The following is an 18,472-nucleotide window of genomic DNA, read 5'->3' as shown; positions in this document are numbered from 1 at the left end:
TAAAAGGGTTACTAATTCTCATGCTAGGAATTAGGATGTCAACTGACTATGAAAAAGCCAAGCAAGTGTAAGCCAATGTCACAATGACCGGACATTTACGAAGAGTCATGCAAAAAAAGGATACCGCTGTAACAGCTGTAAATATTCGAGTATATACCCATTTAGCACACTAGAGAAAGTTCCTTACTGAATAGCGCTTTGGAAACTTAAGACCAGAACTAGGAAACTGAATGCTGTATTGTACCATTAAGTAGCCACGACAGGTTGTAACTTTGAAGAGACTATTCAAGTAGCACAAAGTATGAGAAAAGCAGGTGATCAGCCTTTGCTTGAGCCTTCAATTTACATTGAATTCATGGACAAAATTCCCAGGCTGAGTATTATTTCAAGTCCTTTCATTGTTTAACTAACATTTTTCAAATCAGAAAGCTAAGTTCACAGAATTTGTAAATAAACATATCAGAGTGAAATTAGATAGAATAAAGTACAGCTTCATTTTGCAAATTGTGCATGTCCAGGTTGACTTAAATTTAAGCTTTCCAAATTGTGATTTCAATGATGAAACCACCTGCCTGTACCACCCCTCCTCCTCCCACGCCCCACACATTTCCCTGACCAACTACAGGAAATCAGGATTCATTCTTGAACTGATAAAACAAATAAGGTTAGGCAGAAGTCAGTGACCCGTTTGTCCAACACTTTTGTCAAGATACAGTTTCCCCCTTCTATTAGCTCCCTATTCAATTCTCAACATCTCTACTCTGAGTAAGTCTCCAGCAAAGCACAGTTTCAATCCCAAAGGTCCTCTGTTGTATAGTAAGCAGCAGAGCAACTCGGTAGTAAGCAAGAACTTACTGTTACAAACAGTAAGTCCAATTTAAAGATATTTTTTAGCACATCCCAGATGACTTGCTTCAAGCTGAGAAATATGTCATGACTAGTGCTTCCGTAGAGGTCCTTGACAGTAAAAATAAAGTGACTTCCAGGTGAATGAATGAAGCTGGAAGGTCAAGCAGATCAAGAGCACAGACTTCAAAACAGCTAAGATACACCAAACAACCTCACTGTAAACACAGAGAAGGGCTCCCCAAAAGCAATGCATTATCAAATTTGTTACCACAGAACCACTGCACATGATAAAGTCTTAGGTCCTGACTGTGTTCTTTGACCTCTAGAAATAGCATTGTTCCCCCACCTCTACCCCCCTCAGAGCACTTGCACAAAGAATTTTACTCAAAAGCTATCATGTCCCCATTTTTATACTACTGGTACACAGCTGAGCCCCATTAACCATGGAAACCATGGCGGGGGGGTGGGGGGTGGGGACCACACACGCAAGGGGGAGGATCTAACTACCAATAAAGGGAGGACAGGGAATAGCATGAATGTGCTGGAGAAGTAAAAGATTACAACAGCAGCTAGTACTTTACTGTTCATCACATGAAAAAATTGAGCACGTGTTACATGAGCTTTAAACAAGTCCAGCAAGCTGCATAAACTGTCTTGGCACTTACCAAGAAAATCAGCAGTGCCAATGCTAGACTGAAAGTTTGCATTGCCTTTATTTGGCATGTTGCATCCCACTGTGCCACTGATGCATGTGGCAAAATGAAATATGCCTCATGGGACTGGTTTTTCATTGCGTACAGATGGTAAGTTAGAACATAAGCAGTAATGGAAAACAATTTTTGGCTTAACAGGACAGCTGTAATTATCATAGGAATATAAGCATAGCCACAATAAAGGCTTGATTCCCATGCAGAATGCATACTAAACATGTGGTCTACACACTCCTATGAATACAGGACCCTCAGAGTCCAGCCATGAAGGCAGAAATCAGACTATTGGCATTTAAAGTTATACTTAAAAAGGGAAAAATCTAGTGTTTTGAAGGCTTTACTTTCAACTACTCAAGATAATTAGACGAGAGAGGTAACTATAAATAAATTGCATAAGTGAGGAGCAAACAAGACAATTTGTTATATGTAATTTATACTGTCATCAGGCCTTCCTCATATTAGTACCAGAATAGCAAGGAATGCAGTAAGCACTCCAAATCCTCCTAGCCAGATGGCTGCTTAAGAGTTGCAGCCTCACCTCATAGGAACAGCTGAACTATTTTCCAACAAACAGCTCCAAAAGAGAGACACAATGAAATAACACATCTGCTTCCCATTAATACATATTAGTCATCAAAAGTTGTTCTCCTGGAGGGTGTAGCAAAACGCTGTACTACTCAGCGAGGATCAAAAACTACTTCTCTGCTATTGTGGCTCCGTATCTGCATTGGTCATTTGATGCAATGAGATGCTGCAGTGCCCATTAGATTCTGCTCGAATGGCAGCATGGCATGAAGTTGCTCTCTAGAGAATTCTGAATGTCTAATTAATGTTCTTGAGTGTAGTTAGGGATACAGGTTACTAATTAGCATTTTAACTAGGAGATGCAATCCTGTGCATCCTTACTGTTAAATCTACCTTTCATTTCATGTTCTTGAGGCATGCAAATTTGTGAGCTGACCTTCTCAATACTACTGCAAGGCAGGGAAATACCTGTCTCGCCAATGGAGAACAAGTATAGAGGTAAATATTTGTGCAAGCTCACACAGGAATTCTGGCCAAGCCAAAAAAAAAAAAAAAAAAAAAATCAGAAGAGAACATTTCATTTAAGACAGCTCCTGAAATTAAGGGTCTTCATCCGTCTGGTAATCTGAAAGTTTAAAAAGCAGAGGGAAAAAAGAAGCCCTCTCAGAGTTATTTTAAAAAACAATTATTTAATCAGTCTCTAGGAAGTTAGAGGAGAAGGGAGTTAAACATGTAATATATAATTAAAGTGGAAAACTCTTTCAACAATAGATATTAGCTATCAGTATTCAACTACAACTGTTATGCATCTTCAGGCTCCAGAGTTTAAGCCTACATACACAAGTAATTAAATCTCTAACCTCTACAGAAAGGAAGGCTGAAACTGAAATGCCACTTAGAGCGCAATATAAAGAGGGCAGAATTAAGGTGAGACAAACTTTACTTTCACTGATGGCTTATGAACTGCTGCCAGAAGAACCTAGAGAGGAAAAAAACCCTTCAGATTTGAATGAAAGTTTCACCATTCAATGCTTAAACCTTTTTTTCCTTTTCATATTAGCTAATTAAATGTTTCTTCTGACTTGTACACATTTTAGAAGCCTTGTTTCGCCACCTGAATCCTGATGTTGAGAAAGTTGTGTTATTCAGTAAAAAAGGTCCAGCAAAAGCAGAGATTCAGAAGTTCCTTATAGGCTACAAAGAAAATGCATTTAGTGCTCCATGTTCTAACTACATTCTTATTTTTAACATACTATTTGCTTTCCCATCAGCTTGTTTACCTTAAGTATCATTTGTGCTGCAGTGCAAGACATCTATTTTTGTTGACCTGGGTCCATGATTATACAGTTAATTCACTTATTCAATGTAAGTCACCCTAAGAGGCATATACTCGAAAATTTACAACAGTTTTCCCATTTTATCTTAAACATCCCTCTGTACACGAATGGATGAAGGCACAGGATGTGCAGGCTCACAGCTTTCACATTAAAGTCTTTTGCTGAAACTGTTCCACCTGTTCTCAGCCCTCTAAGAAAAAAAAGTCTTGAGGACTCCACTTTGTGGAAGAGCTCTATAAAAGCCTGAACGATGATTTTAAGCACTAAGGAGAAAATGAGAAACGTTAGGTACGTGAATTAGGAAATGTTAATTTCATGCACTTTAGGAACACACACTCACACCCCACAGTAGTAGAAGCAGTAGTAGAGGAAAACACTACATGTGTAGGGGTAGAAATATTTGTTACATCATGGTGCTGGCTGGCGATGGAGGGTTGCCGCCTTAGAGCCCCCTGAATGGTACTTCCACTCTGGAAAGCATTCACTACATCCATCTGCAAGGAATCAGAGATTGTGACAGCTTGCTCAGCAAGAGAGAGAGAGAACAAGAGAAAGGACCATCCCATCTATAATACACAAAAAGTAAAGAAAAAAGGCACTTTTCTTAATAGAACAGATACACAGGCAAGAGTTGCATTTAGAGCTGAAGAAAACAGAGGACCCTGAGGGATTACACATCCATCCATACCCCCTTTTGACAGTCTCAGTCACACTAGTTAGAACTGCCACCTTAGTCAAAGGACTGGAGATGGAGAGGAGAGATTTCCCTCATAACACCCACTGTGTCCTACCTTTTTCAAGACCATACCTGAGTTTGTATCCTGTTTAGGCCCCTAAACCACAAGATCTGACCACGACGTAATTCTCTCTCAGCATGATCGATCTCCTCTACATCTTCTGCTAGTTCTTCTTCAGGAATCTCTTCCTTTTGTGTTCCATGACCAGCTTCTTTAAGGAATTTCAGACGGCTGGTTGGAATTGTTGAAATCAGCTAACGGTGGATGAAAAATATGAATCAGGTTTATTCTTTTTAAAAAAATAATAAATGTAATACCAGACTTAAGACTTAACATAATATCCTGCATACAATTAGCAAAGTTGAAAAAACAGGTTATGTAAATGGGATGAGTGCAGCAATGTAGAGTGATCACTCCAGCTGAATAGCTGCAAAGCTGTGAATATCCTTACCACCTCAACTGAGGTGTGAAATTAAACTTGGACTACAAACCTAGAAAACAAAACATCCTTGCTAGGGACAAAGAATTCCACTTTAACATTACTTGACTATGCCAGGAAGGAGCAGTACTGAAACTACAAGAGCCATTAATTCTGTAGACTGTGCTTGTATCTAGAGCTTTCAGAGCTCCATCAGTTTGATGAGCGTGATGTGTTACCTCAAGTGAGAGCTACGTCATTTAATTAAAAGTATCTAATTCAGAAATACAAAACATACATGCATTCTTTTGTGACCTGGAAGGTATCAATCCATTTGCAAGGTGAGTGATGTTTCCAAAACACTTATCCCAAACTCTTACTTTGCTTCTTGGTGTACACTAGTTCATCTATCTTAAACTAAACAAAAGCTACATATGGCTGTTCCAGCTTTCTTTTTCATCCCCACCTTCAGGGCTATTCTGGTCAACTATGCAGTTAAAGGGAGTCATCTTTTGATATGTCACATCTAGCAGATCCAGATCAGTTCTAAGACTGCTTTCCTTGATCATCACAAACCTAGAAGACCATTTCAGCAGCTGCAGAGGAAAAAGACTGCTCCAAAAGCAAGATAAACAGCCCTTTATGCTGAAATTGCTACTATGAATGCTCCCAGATCACACTTCAGTTTCTACTATTCTCAGAAAGTCAAAAGCTCTTTGACTTTAATGAGATGCCAGACCAGCATGAACTACAGCAGTGAAGCTTTGCCCTTGCAAGACACTTTGGGTCAAAGGTACTTCAAGCCATCTCGATTCTCTTCTAGGCTACTTTTAAACCTCAGAGTGGCTCTATTTGATTTTTTAAATAATTAATTTTCCAGAGAACCTTATTAAAAAGCTTATACCCACTTTTAGAATATGCGTCTATGTATGTTTGTATTTACAACTAAAATTCACCCTACCAATTTTATACTGAAACCTGAAGTGTCCTTTACAAAATGGAAGGAAAGAAACTGTAATGGAAAACTCTTCATGTGGTATGAAAAGTTTAGACAACTATGTCATTAAATAATGGAAAACTCTGTAGCTCTAAAGTTTCATGTAAATAAGCTTGCTGCTTACAAGCACTGTTGTGCATGCAATAGTAATAAAACCTAGGTGGGGGTGGATGGATAAAAATCAAAACGCAATAGCTTAATAGGTGGGAGAACTTTCCAATTATTTCATAATTATACAAAGGAAGATTAAAGAGAAAGTTGTTTTGAGTTTTGCTGCGTTTCTTGCTACTCCAGGAAGTTTTTAAATCAAGAAAATACTAGCAAGTTTAACAAGTCTGATTTTTTCAAGAAAACCATTCAACACTAAGTTAAATATATTTCAACATTAACATGTTCATTGCATCTGTATGCGTACAGAACTTCTTCTAATAGTTATCTGGCTAAAGACAATTTCATATTTAAAAGGTAACTACAGCTGCTTCTAGTTAAAAGTTACTAAACATAAGCCAGCCATAGCATCTAGTTATGAAATGTAACTAATTGACCAAGTCAGAGTAAGGAATATCCAACTAAGGACTTTAGCTATTGAACTAGTCAATTTTAATCAGTATTTACTGTTAATCTCCATATATTCATATAGTTCACTTGAAAGATCTGAATACTAAAGATAGTGTATTTGTATTTTCCATGTAAAGTATTCTAATGCAAGTAGGTATCTGGCATTTTGAAAAAGCTAGCTTACCTGGCCCCAGAGTAGTGTTCCCATGCCCAGAAAAATGGACCACAGCCACTGTTCAATCGAGAGTTCTGAGCAACTGAAAGGCTTCCCACCAAACTGCACAATAATTATCTGTGAAGAACAACATGTATCAGTGACCTGTTACTAGAAAATTCCCTAATGCTTCATGATCACTACAGACAACTCTCCACTAGAACATAGGATTAAGCATACACTTCCACTGTCCCAGCGGCTTGAGCAAGTTTCCAAACCTAAGCCGCCATCTTATGCTTTTCAGTATTTCAAGAACTACCCATTTATTCTTCAAATGTCACACTCACAAAAACCTGTTGACTACTTCATTTTGCTTGCAGTACTTACCCTTCATTTCACAATTACAGTATGTATTCGATGCTACAAATTTACAGTGATTATTTATCATATGAACACCCATCTCAAAAGCAAGTTGATTAATAAACTTGTATTAATAGAAGTCATAGATCCACAAGACGTGAAACATTTCAGAAATAATTCAACAGAATATTACTATGTGTCCCATCAGTGTTAAATGTCAGACTTTAAATCATCACGGTGTGACATCTATGTAGTAAGTCTTGGGGGAAGGGGGCAGATATCTCAAAAGCTAAATTAAATGAGCTCCTACTGACTTACCTATTACAACAAGCTGTACAGGTCCTAATGAGCAAGGTATCCCTCTGCATAGGAATTATATGCATGAAAGCCTGCCCTGGAGAATCAACAATTCAAGTAGCAGGGCAGGCATGAAAAGGAGACAGTATTGACCGTTAAGTAGGACACCTGACAGCTAAAAAGCCCAAGAGTATCTTCTTTTATTAACACAGAATAAAACACTGAGACAACAACTCAGGAGTTACTTATTTGGGAAGGCATTCAGTCCACCAAGTTTATAAAGGGAACACAGTTGCAGTCAGGAGTAATTTCTACATATTTGGCTTTGTTGCACAACAACAGTCAGCCTGCTGCATATGTAAATGCAAACCTAAAAATAAGAGGAGCTTCTGAAGAAGTGTCATCTAAAAAAATCTAAACCTGGGAGAATAAGTGAACTAACTTTATGTGAAGCAGAAGTGCATACATTTGCATTGATTGAACCGCAATGAATGTGGTCAACTTCACGGAATCCCAAGTCCAAGGAGAAGCTTAAGGTGTAGGTTATATCTTAAGTCTGAAATAACTTAAGTCAAAATGAAAAAGAGTTCTGAAAAAGAGTAGTATATGGATTTGTTGGTTATTTCTTCTGATGCATTAAAAGTTAAGGCCATTTAGAAGGTGAAACTATTTCTTGTAAACTATTCTCTTTAGATTCAATTTTGACTGTGTTTCTCAACACCAGTGTGTTAACCCAATCAATTTCAGATAATTTCATTTCATTTGTTAGCATATACTGAGTTAACTAACTAGCTTTTACAAATCTGGCTAGATGCACCAACAGAAGGTCCCTAGACATCAGTGTTTTTCCACCTAAAACAGCAGCGTCTATACAGATAACTGTAAAACATATACCAATACAAATAACTGATTTCTGCATCAGGAAGATAAAAACTGATACTTAAGTTTCTACAGCTTATTCATGTCCTAATCTCATTAAGAAGATACGAGAAGCTGTAACTTTTCTATAATTGTTTAAATGGGGTCTCATTCAGATGCACAGGCAGATACTATGAGGAAGAGTTCTGACTGGGGGGGGGACGGGGGGACATACAACTTCTTCAATATTTTTGAAGAGACTAGAACATTAAGATCAAATTGAAGGACTAGAAAATTCAAAAGGTAAATGCCAGTACTTCTACGTTCCAATTTTACCAATTTCAAAGAGGTCTTACCCGAAAACCCTGTCAAGCAGCAATTCCAAGTGATATATAGCACGTTTGACACTGAAGGTTTTTCACATTGCAGAATTGAAATGCCTGGCACTAGTTGATTAGCATTTCCAAGGTAAGCAAGTACATCTGTATACTAAGCGCATTTCCCCCCCCCCCACCTTCCAAGAATTTACTTACCTGCACAACAAATGTCCCCAGAACAATAGAACAGAAGATAGCGTTGTTAAAGATTCCTTCAAAAACGTTTCTTTCACCATGAATTTTTCGGGCATTAATTTCATTAAACAGCTGCATCATCACGAACGTATTAAATACAATAGTATAATGCTCTGAAGGAGGAGCATGCAGTGGTGCATTTCGTCCACTATCGATATCAAAAATTCTCTCACCTGTGTATAAAAGGCATTTATCAGCAGCTTCATTGGTGTTTTTACACACATACTACAAGAAAAACTAGTTTTAAGATCACATCTCTGTACAACTTTTAGAATAACTTTGTAAAGCCTCAGTGTTCTTACCAGCAAACAGGAGTGTGAAGACCACTACGAGTTGGTAGAATGCATGACCCAAAATGTTCTTCATCATTGTACGAGAAATCAAAGGTTTGTTTCTACCATAAGGCTTTCGCAGCAGAAGAGCTTCAGTGGGTGGTTCTGTTGCCAGGGCAAGAGAAGCTAATGTGTCCATTATGAGATTTACCCACAGCATCTGCACAGCTTTAAGCGGAGAATCCTATAAAGACAGACACATAAAACCTCCAACATAAGTGAACAAATTGCAGCTATTAAAGGCATTTATTATACAACATGGGCATGTTCTGAAGAGCATTATGTTCTTTGGACTAGTATTTAACTGAAAGTTTGAATTCAAGAGTTAATCAGTCATGACATTTTCAACCTTTATTAGCTGAAACAATCCACCACCAGTACGTACTTGTGTTATGCATGCTCCTGTAAAAGCAACAATTACTGCTACTACATTGACAGTAAGCTGGAACTGAAGAAATTTGGAGATGCTGTCATACACATTTCGTCCCCACATAACTGCTTTAACAATACTTGTGAAGTTGTCGTCTGTAAGGATAATATCAGAAGCTTCTTTAGCTACGTCTGTTCCAGCAATACCCTGGTAGAAAAAGAAAAACACTATGAAATATAACAGGATGCACTGACTTATGGAAGAGAAGCTATTGCTATATGCTTGGTCAGCATTCACTTTGATGCACCGTGTCTGAAGGACTATTTTAATGTAAGCACCTAAAGTTCTACTGAATCAAGTTCTGCTTGCAAGGTCTACTCAAGCATGGGAAAATGTAAACAACAGAAAAGGTAATGTTGTCTTTATTTTGAAGACCTTAATAAAAACCCTCAAGTTGATGATAAAGACACTGTAAGTTCTCCCAAAGAAATGTTACTGAATGCTGTTCAAGTTGAAGGCCGCCAGATGGTGCAGTACTACAGTTTAGTCTACGTCCTAATGAGTTTGCTATATGGATTCCAGCAGTAGGGCAATGCATGTGTTCATAACACAGTAGAATGATACACATTACCAAAAATCTTTTGCAGAAGAGCACTGGCATTAAACAGTAGAATATGCAATGTCATTGCATACGACATTTCAATGCAATATGACATTCTTAAGTTTTAAGCACCTGTAGCCTCCTACAGTATCCAAACAATTAAGCTGAGTTCTGTATAATACCTACTTCAAGGATATTTATTTTGCTTTCAGCATTTCAAAAATGCTAACACAATAGCAAATTTAAGGATCATTATTCTTGATACATTATTTTGCCAAGGAAATGAGTCACCTGCACAGCTATGTGTACACCTTGAAAGGTACCTTTAAATATCATGTAGTAGATAGTATATTTTAAGTGCTATTTAGATAAACAGTTAGAGAAATTAGTTTCTTACACAGATGAACATAGACAGCACCTGCAGGAAACATTTAAGTTCTGGAAGATGAAAATAAATCTGCCCCTGACAGTGCCAACTACAGCAGCTATACAATAGCAGAAAACAGATACTCGTTCAAACAAGACTGTTACAGTCTAGAGAACAGTTCATGTGTAATTGTCAAATTTGTAAGTTATGCTTTTGAAAAACGCTCCTTGAGAATGACACAAAAGCTCTTCCTCTTCCCATTTTTTCCTTCAAGATTAGCATCTGAGTCAGTGCATCTGCATGTGGTGTAGGAGGAGTGTGGCCTTCATTTTTTTTTTCCCCCCTTCAAATGCTTAATACTGAGTTTTTAAAGACTAAAGTGACCTACTAGCACCAAACTGTACCTTTTCAGCTTAAGACTGAGGAGGAATCTTGAGGAATCTATCTTACAGTGTTTTGAAAGAGACAGAAGAAAGCTGAAGCCTACATACTTAAGGCATGAGTCCATCTAGTACTAGCACTTAAAGCGAAGACTTGGTTTGGCTACCATTTGAAAGGGTAGTTGAGAATTTAAATTGAGAAAGCCAACTAATCTAAGGAACCATCCAGACAAATGCAGATCCTAGATCGTCATAAAATGCTGTTACTTCAGTTGTACTAGAGATGTCTCTTAGTATAGCCTCCAAAGCCATTCTAAACATCAACTAGCAGCCTCTCTCATTATAGTCTCCCTGTTCCTATGCATCATTTCATGTAAAACAGATGAATAAGCTCATTCCATATTGTGTATAAGCTTTACTCAAAGTCAACATAGTGTGCTATTTACCACCTAAAGTCATTTTGCCTTATGTTGAACAGATAGAATTTCAGAAATCCTTAGTATCAGTAATTCTGTTCCTACATTTTGCAACAAGCCCTTGTGTAAAAAGGTTTTGATTGGCACGTGACTGGACATCTGCATTTTTAAAGTTTTATTCAATGTCAAATGCCACAAGGACATTTTCCATCAAATAAAAACATGGTTAAGTTGGAAGACTGAGGAAGGAGGAAAAAGTAATTAGTATTAAGTGAGAGATGTTGACTCCATTAACTTAGTTGTATATTAGGCTCATGAAACAAGCGAGGTTGTTTAATCTTTTAAGTGATTTGATAAGTTATTTTATTAAAATAGGTCTCCAAAATACTGACGATTTAAAAAAAATCATACCATAGCAAATCCAACATCTGCCTTCTTCAGAGCTGGACCATCATTGGTACCATCACCAGTTACTGCTACAACTTGCCTCTGTTCAAAGACAGTGCTGTCAATTATACCTAAAATAAAATGACATCTCGTTGTTACAGTTCAAAATTGACAACACAGCACAGATTAAACCTGAAAGAGAAACCCAGTTTTTGTCTTCCTCAGTCTTAAAAAGGAAAAAAAAAAAGGAAAAAAAAAAAAAATCACACCAGATAGTTCTAGTTGGCTCCATTTCTCAAGCAGAAAAAAAAAAAATGAGTTGGCAAATGAAGACACCCTCATAGGCATTTCCCACTGCTCAGTCCTAGATTTTTTTCTAGAAGCAGAAAAAAAAAAATCTAGCTTTACTTAGAAGCTCAGATAGTTTTTACTTACCTTTTACTAGAGTGTGTTTGTCAGTGGGAGAAGATCTTGCAAGAACACGAAGCTTTGGCCAAATTTTATCTATTCGCTCTTGCTCTATCTGCAAAAAGAACATTGGTTATATTTTACAGTTAGGAGACTTAGAATATCTGCTGATCTACTTTACATAGTCAGTATGCTTACCTCTCCTTTTTCATTGCGTATTCTCCTGTTAAAGTCTTTGCCCTCTAAACACAGGAAGTCTTCACCAGGATTCAGAATACCACATTTTAATGCAATAGCACGAGCAGTGTTAATGTTATCGCCAGTGACCATACGTACAGTTATGCCTGCACGCTGACACTTTTTTATTGCATCAGGTACCTGTAAGCAAAAAAAAAAAACAAAACAACCCCACAGGCTCAGAGACTGTACATTAGCTGAATAAATCTAGACATGTGAGTGAAAGGAATGTTTTTGGCTCAATCCAGGATAACTCTTATTTTAAAATCAAGACTGTTGATATGGAACATTTTAAAAAAATTTAGTAGCTTACCACAATTCTTTTCCTGAAAAACACACAAATGGCAATTCTGGCAAAAGGGGCTTTGTTGTTGTTACGTCATGTCCCCTTCCCCCTCCCCCCTTCATTTTTCAAATACTGCAGTATTCAAAAATACCACAAAAATCCTCATGACTTATTATGCTGTAGTACTCAAAGGTACTGAGTACTGGCTTTTCATTTATGGTTATGTGAAATAAACTACAGCTCACACTCCACTACTTCACCCATAACCTTTAGTGTGAAGTGATGATAATGCAGATCAGACTGGAGTTCCACTTACATGTGGCATAAAAGCTTTCACTATTGAAAAATACTGCCCTCCTTAGACCTCAACCACAAGCCTGACTCCTTACCTCAGTTCCCAGGTGACAAATCCTCCTCTCCACCATTCCCCATGAGAAGCTGGCAACAAGCACAATGGCTAATATTATCCTAAACAATACTCCTAATATTCCAAGTAGTAAAAAAATGACAAGTTGTTCCATCTACTAAGACCCTGCACAGTAAGCACCTTAAATCATTAGTTGGTACAGAGCTTCAGTAACACAGCATAAGTGACATTAAGAAGTTTTAATCTGCTTTTATAGCTCCATTAACTTTCCCCCCAATAAATTAGATTTTCATTTATCAACTATGCTTAAGGCATACAATAGCAATTCAGTTTCTTGTACTCTCTGCATGATGAGCAACAACATGAATCAAGATCCGTTGTAACAGAATCACTGCAGTTTAGTCACTGACCCTACCTCAGGTCTCACAGGATCTTCAATCCCAACAACAGCAATGCACGTCAGACCAGTAACAATATCATTTTCATTGTCCCATTCCGGCTCAGGTTCCCCTGCTGGGAAGTCTCTGAATGCCAGGCAGATGGTTCTGAGCCCTTCAGAAGCCATTGGCTCAATTACAGTTTTCACGATATCATCACGGTCCCTAGGTCTAAATACCTTTGGTTCTCCATTAGCACTCAGTATTTTGAAGCACCTGAAAAGGAAGGTTTAAAGAGTTATCAAATTTTAACCAGAAGTTCAGTCCATTCAATGGCTTATTAGTCAACTCCAGTAAGTTTCCACAAGCCTTTTTTTTCCACTAGACTCAGACACACACAAAGCCAGTAGCAGCATCTCTAAGGTCATCTTCTCCACATGCACTTACTCTCTTCCCAATTGCAAAACATACTAGCTGTAGAAAGGTAACTGAGCCAGTCATCCTAGGATGAAAATAACGCCCAATGAATTTAGGACACAAACATTAGTTACCTCCCAGAAGTATCCATTTCTCCATTGTATGTAAACAGACTGGTGTCTGCACTGGTTGAGTCAATCAATCCAGTTTCAAGCTCAACAAAATAATCCCATCTTGTTAACAGTTATACAAGTCTCAGAAGTACAGTACGCATCCAGAACATGCATGTGGTGCTTAAACAGCTGTAAGCACTAAACTTAACAGCACTAAAAGCAAACTCTGGTACTGCTATCCTTAAGAGTAGTAAGGTTTGCCGCCCCCCCACCCCACAATTTAAGTGCAGAGAATTCAGAGAGCATCTGGCATAGAGTTCTTAATGTGAAGTATTAAATTAAAAAAAATACTTAAATCTGATTTAAATGTTTGTATAAGACACTAGATTCAACACTACGTACTCTAGCTTTCAACACATGCTCTTTTAGTTATGTTTCTTCGTGCCAAAGATGCCACTGCTTTCATAGACAGTATACATACTTAACCACTATTGATGCCATGAATATAACACTACCAAATATTTTGAACAATAAATTTAGTCTTATTCATCTGTGTCCTTGTCAAAGTTTTGCCATAAAGCAACGCCATAAGCATTTGCTTTACAAATGAGTGCTAATGTGGCACTAAAAAATATAAGAATTTATGGCTTCTTTTAAAATTTCAGGTTCAGACCTGGCAGATCTGCTAAGAAGACTACTGTTACATTTAAGTGTTTAGTTCAAGGGTTTAGGGAATTCCCAGGTGCAATACATATAAAAAAATTTCCACCTCAGCCAGGAAATGAAAATGAAGCAGTCCCTTAAAGCTTCATAGTATTCATCATAACTGAAATTTGAAGTCTATCTGAATTTCCTGATTTTGGTAATCTGTTCAAATGTCAGCAACTGCTAAGGATATCTTGTGTTAACTGCAATCATAGGGCTTGTGATAAATTCAAAGCATTCCAAGATGACTAAATGGAAGCCAATAAGCTTTATGTAAAGATTTCATTGAAACTCACTTCCAATATTTGACTTGATGGTAAGGAAAGAAGAATAAAACTGCTCTGCTTGAAGAGTTTGCTGCATTTCTTCTACACTTATTAGTGACTCATTTGTGTCTTATAAATATTTATGTTTAAGCTTTCAGTGCTCAAGAATAGTCATACATGTTATAATAAAGAATAAGCAGCACAATTGACAAACCAGGTTACAAGCTCTGAGATTAATTTCTGGCACTGCATACGTAGTGGGTAAAGAAAGTGGCTTATGATACTAAGACTTTTTCCTAGCCGGTGCATACTCTGAAATAGTTTTGGAACTACAACTATTCCAACAGTATCCAAATCAGTCTAGGTTTTCTTGTTCTTTGCCAAATGCCCTTATTTATTTTCTTATCTCAGTTATGAAGCCAAGTGAACCACATGAGTCTGGGCTGAATGAGTTCTAGCAACTTCTACAGTTCAATTGCTCAATGAGATAATAAGGTACAAAATACTTCTGAAAGTAGAAGTAATGCAAATATAGGCATACTTATTCACTGATGAGACTTGGCTTAAAATCTAGCTATGAAAAAATTCACATCTAAATCTAAGTTCCGTATCAAAATGAACAAGAGTCCTTTAAAGATTGACCTTTTGTTGTCAGCACTAAGTTGAGGAGAAGGAGGATTTAATCTTTTTTCTTTAGTGCATTGGTAGTTTCCTAGATAATGATTTGGGGGGCTAGTAGCAAGCAAAAAAGGCAAATTGAACTGATGAACATTACCTATGCACTACGCAGACTAGAAATAGTCTGACATTAGAACCAAAACCAGACTGGCTACAACTGCTGTTCCCAGAGAACATGACACATACATGCTTGACTTCTCCCCTCACCTAGTTAGGAGTTACCACAGCCTTCTTCACACCTAAAGGTTTGTCCCAGTGGTGACTAATCTCTCGCTAAGAGTCTAACCTAATTCTAATAAATGCTTTATAGATGGGCAGATGGATAAGGAAGCAATTTGCTTTGTCACACTAAAAACCCTCAAGGTACTCCATTGGCCAAGTTCAAACTCGTGTTAAAATGATCAGCTTGGACACCAACTTGCATAGTCTTTTGAAGCTAAAAGTAATCACTTTTCAAAGGCACAAGTCCTCCCTGGAATTTAGGCATATCAGCTGTTGGGACTTTACTGGAAGATGGGTGAGCATTTTGACCAACCATACCTAAAACTAAAATAGTTTAACTAGAGAATAGATCAATTCATAGATGCTTTCCTGTATCAGAGCAGAGTTTGCAAGTTAAAATTAATCATGACCAGCTCTTTTTTGGGGGGCAGGGCTGGGGTGTGAGAATTAAAGTAACTGAAATGTTAATTGCCCGTCTTACTGTACAAAGTCAAACAAGGGAGACAAGCTGGGAAGCTGGCTGCAATCACAAGGGTATAGGACTGCTGCACTTGTTTGTGAATAGGGTAACAAATATTTCACAGACTATGGCACAATGTTGTTTAGCACTTCAGTCTCTTCACCTATCACAACATTTAGCCAAACTTAAGTGCTGAATTACAACATTAGTTGTTCTTACTTTTTAAGAACTATCTCAGAGGCACCTTTACTGAATATCCGGAAACTGCCATCAGAGTTTTTTAACACAGTACTCATAGATTTTCTAACAGAGTTGAAGGTGTACACTTTGTACAAATCCTCTTCTGGTATCTCATTTCTTACGTCCTGATAATCACGTTTTAAATCCAAGAGCAATCCCAGCAAGGCACATTCAGTTTTATTTCCAACATGACGTGGTAGGCCACCTTCTTTTTCAGGAGGCTGCAAGAAGAACAAGAACCTTCGCTGATTAGGAGGTTAACATATGAACCACTAAAGTACAGCATTTAGAAAACAAGGAAGTTAAGGCCAAGCTTAGCTCTGGGATGGGGAATTTTCACTTTCACAATGATTACTCTATAAATTCCTATGAGTCATGAGCCAAAGTCATACTGTTGGCTTTTGTAAGTAACTTCTCCTGTACCTGTTTACGATCTTTCAGTCCCTTTCTCAGACTCAAAAATCACCCATTAGTTGTATCAAATCCCAACATGACCGTTCTAAAAGGCATTTTCCATTTCTTGACATTTCTATCTGATCAATTGAGTGTAGTCCCTGAATAATTATTTTGCATTTTAAAAGTACAGATAAGTTTAAGTAAACTGATTTAAGCAAGCTAAATGGCATTTTTTCTGCTAAATTAAAGTATCTTCTCTTGTAATAACTCTTCCTCAATGACTTAGACTACGATCACATCACCTGTTAGCCTTCTACTGAACAAACTAAGTCTTTAAGCTTCTTAAGTCTCACTACAAGTTCTGTTTTCCAGGCCATGGCCTATTTAACTGGAAAGAGTTCAGAAACAAGTTTCCAGCCCTTTAATACGAGAACAAGTTTCTTATCTCAGCAATGTGGAATATGCACGTACTAGTGCTATAAGTAAAGGAGTATTTCTCTCAAGATATTTCTCAGCTTATATAGCTATAACATAGCAGTGTAGTTTGTAGCAAAAAAGGCAGAAGCACTTAGCCTGACATGCCTCAGGCAGCTAGAGCTGAACTATATTAATCATAAGTCAGTGATCCATTTTCATCGTTCAGAGCTGCAAGATCTTCGATTTGGCTGTACTGAATACTCACACTTTCAAAATGTTCACTTTAATGTGCAGTTTAAGATGTCTAGTTCTGGGCTCTCCAGTACAAGAGACATAGACATCCAGGAGCAAGTCCAGCCATGGGCCACAAAGACGATAAAGGGACTGGAGCATCTGACATAATGAGGACAGGCTGAGAGAGCTGGGACTGTTCAGCCTGGAGAAAAGAAGGCTCTGGGGGAGAAACTTATCAGTATGTATTAAATGCCTGAATGGGGCAGGTGGGTGGAGCAATGGTAAAGACTGCCAAGCCAGACTACATAGTGGTGCCCAGCGAGAGGACAACAGGCAATGGGTACAAACTGAAACTCTTGAAATTCCATTTGAACATAAGGAAATACCTTTTTACTCTAAATGTGGTCAAATACTTGACCAGGTTGCCCAGAGGTTGCAGAGTCTCCATCCTTGGAGATTCTTAAAACCTGACTGGACATAGCCCTGAGCAATGTGCTCTGGCTGACCCTGCTTTGAGCAGGGGGGTTGGACCAGAGGATCTCAAGAAGTCCCTTTCAGCCCTCTGTGATTCTGTAAAGCAGACTAACTCTGACTGCATTGGATGTAATTTGATTAAAATTGTAGTAGTAAGGGACCTGGTCAGTTTACATGCAGCTACTTTTTTTCTTTCTATAAAAAGATCTTTAGAAAATAGACTGTGAAACTCCTCGCATACTATAACTCATTAGTAGTATTTCAGTCTTGTTTCAGAGAAATTGGTGCTGGTGATCTTGATGTGTCACCTCAAGTACTGCTGTTGAGGAAATTCTTGCAGAGGTACCATCTTTATTTGCTGAAAAGTAGCTTTTGGACTGGCGTTTTACTGCTATTCCTGTACAAAGCATTCATAGTAGAGGCTTCTACTAAATCTTGAAGTGCTAATTTATTTATTTTTTAAAGCTAAATCCTAACTATTATTTTTACTGCCCAAAAGAATATAAGTTATGCAACACATTGGAATAACTACAGCAAGGAAGCTATGTGTGGAGTTGCAGACACAAAAGTGCTAAATAGTTCAGTATTTAAAATGTGTAACAGTCCATTATGCTTTTTATTTCAAAATAGTTTGGAAGTCTCAAACAAGGTATGAGCAAAGACGTTACAGTTCTAAAGCCTACAAACTCGTACAACAGTATCTGGAATAAAAATCCATCAAAATCCTCATCTGTACTTGCATTTTCTCATTACATTCTAGCTAATGTTATGCTACTCTTACACGTTTACTTTGAAGTAGCACTCAAATTGAGCCAAGATGCTCTTCAAGTATGGTAAACGGCCCCACTTATAAAAACAAATTTATACACAACTGTGAACTTAAAGGAAGTTATCTCCCTGAGATTGTATCTTTGAATTATCAGTTCAAAACCTAAGTTATCAGTTCTAAC

At 37.7% G+C, this 18,472-nt stretch overlaps 1 protein-coding gene across 11 annotated transcripts in view; it reads right to left on the bottom strand.

Moving 5' to 3' along the window:
- Nucleotides 1-18,472, bottom strand: part of ATP2B1 (ATPase plasma membrane Ca2+ transporting 1) — a 35,139-nt gene that overhangs the window by 1,878 nt on the left and 14,789 nt on the right. For 4 of the 11 annotated variants that reach the window (XM_050895125.1, XM_050895151.1, XM_050895159.1 and 1 more), the window contains 10 exons: nucleotides 15,981-16,222; nucleotides 12,939-13,176; nucleotides 11,832-12,011; nucleotides 11,661-11,748; nucleotides 11,250-11,356; nucleotides 9,090-9,281; nucleotides 8,675-8,888; nucleotides 8,334-8,545; nucleotides 6,316-6,423; nucleotides 4,230-4,412 (listed from right to left, as the gene is read on the bottom strand). In XM_050895125.1, the coding sequence (XP_050751082.1) occupies nucleotides 4,230-4,412; nucleotides 6,316-6,423; nucleotides 8,334-8,545; nucleotides 8,675-8,888; nucleotides 9,090-9,281; nucleotides 11,250-11,356; nucleotides 11,661-11,748; nucleotides 11,832-12,011; nucleotides 12,939-13,176; nucleotides 15,981-16,222 (1,764 nt within the window). Of the gene's footprint in view, nucleotides 1-3,761; nucleotides 3,988-4,229; nucleotides 4,413-6,315; nucleotides 6,424-8,333; nucleotides 8,546-8,674; nucleotides 8,889-9,089; nucleotides 9,282-11,249; nucleotides 11,357-11,660; nucleotides 11,749-11,831; nucleotides 12,012-12,938; nucleotides 13,177-15,980; nucleotides 16,223-18,472 lie in introns of all 11 variants that reach the window. The other 7 variants (XM_050895133.1, XM_050895142.1, XM_050895176.1 and 4 more) reach the window with 5 other exon arrangements.

This window comes from Gymnogyps californianus, chromosome 1, assembly GCF_018139145.2.
Source record: "Gymnogyps californianus isolate 813 chromosome 1, ASM1813914v2, whole genome shotgun sequence".
In the NCBI taxonomy this organism is placed as follows: domain Eukaryota; kingdom Metazoa; phylum Chordata; class Aves; order Accipitriformes; family Cathartidae; genus Gymnogyps; species Gymnogyps californianus.
The sequence above is the reverse complement of the archived record's forward strand: the minus strand, read 5'-3'. Positions and strand labels throughout refer to the sequence as shown.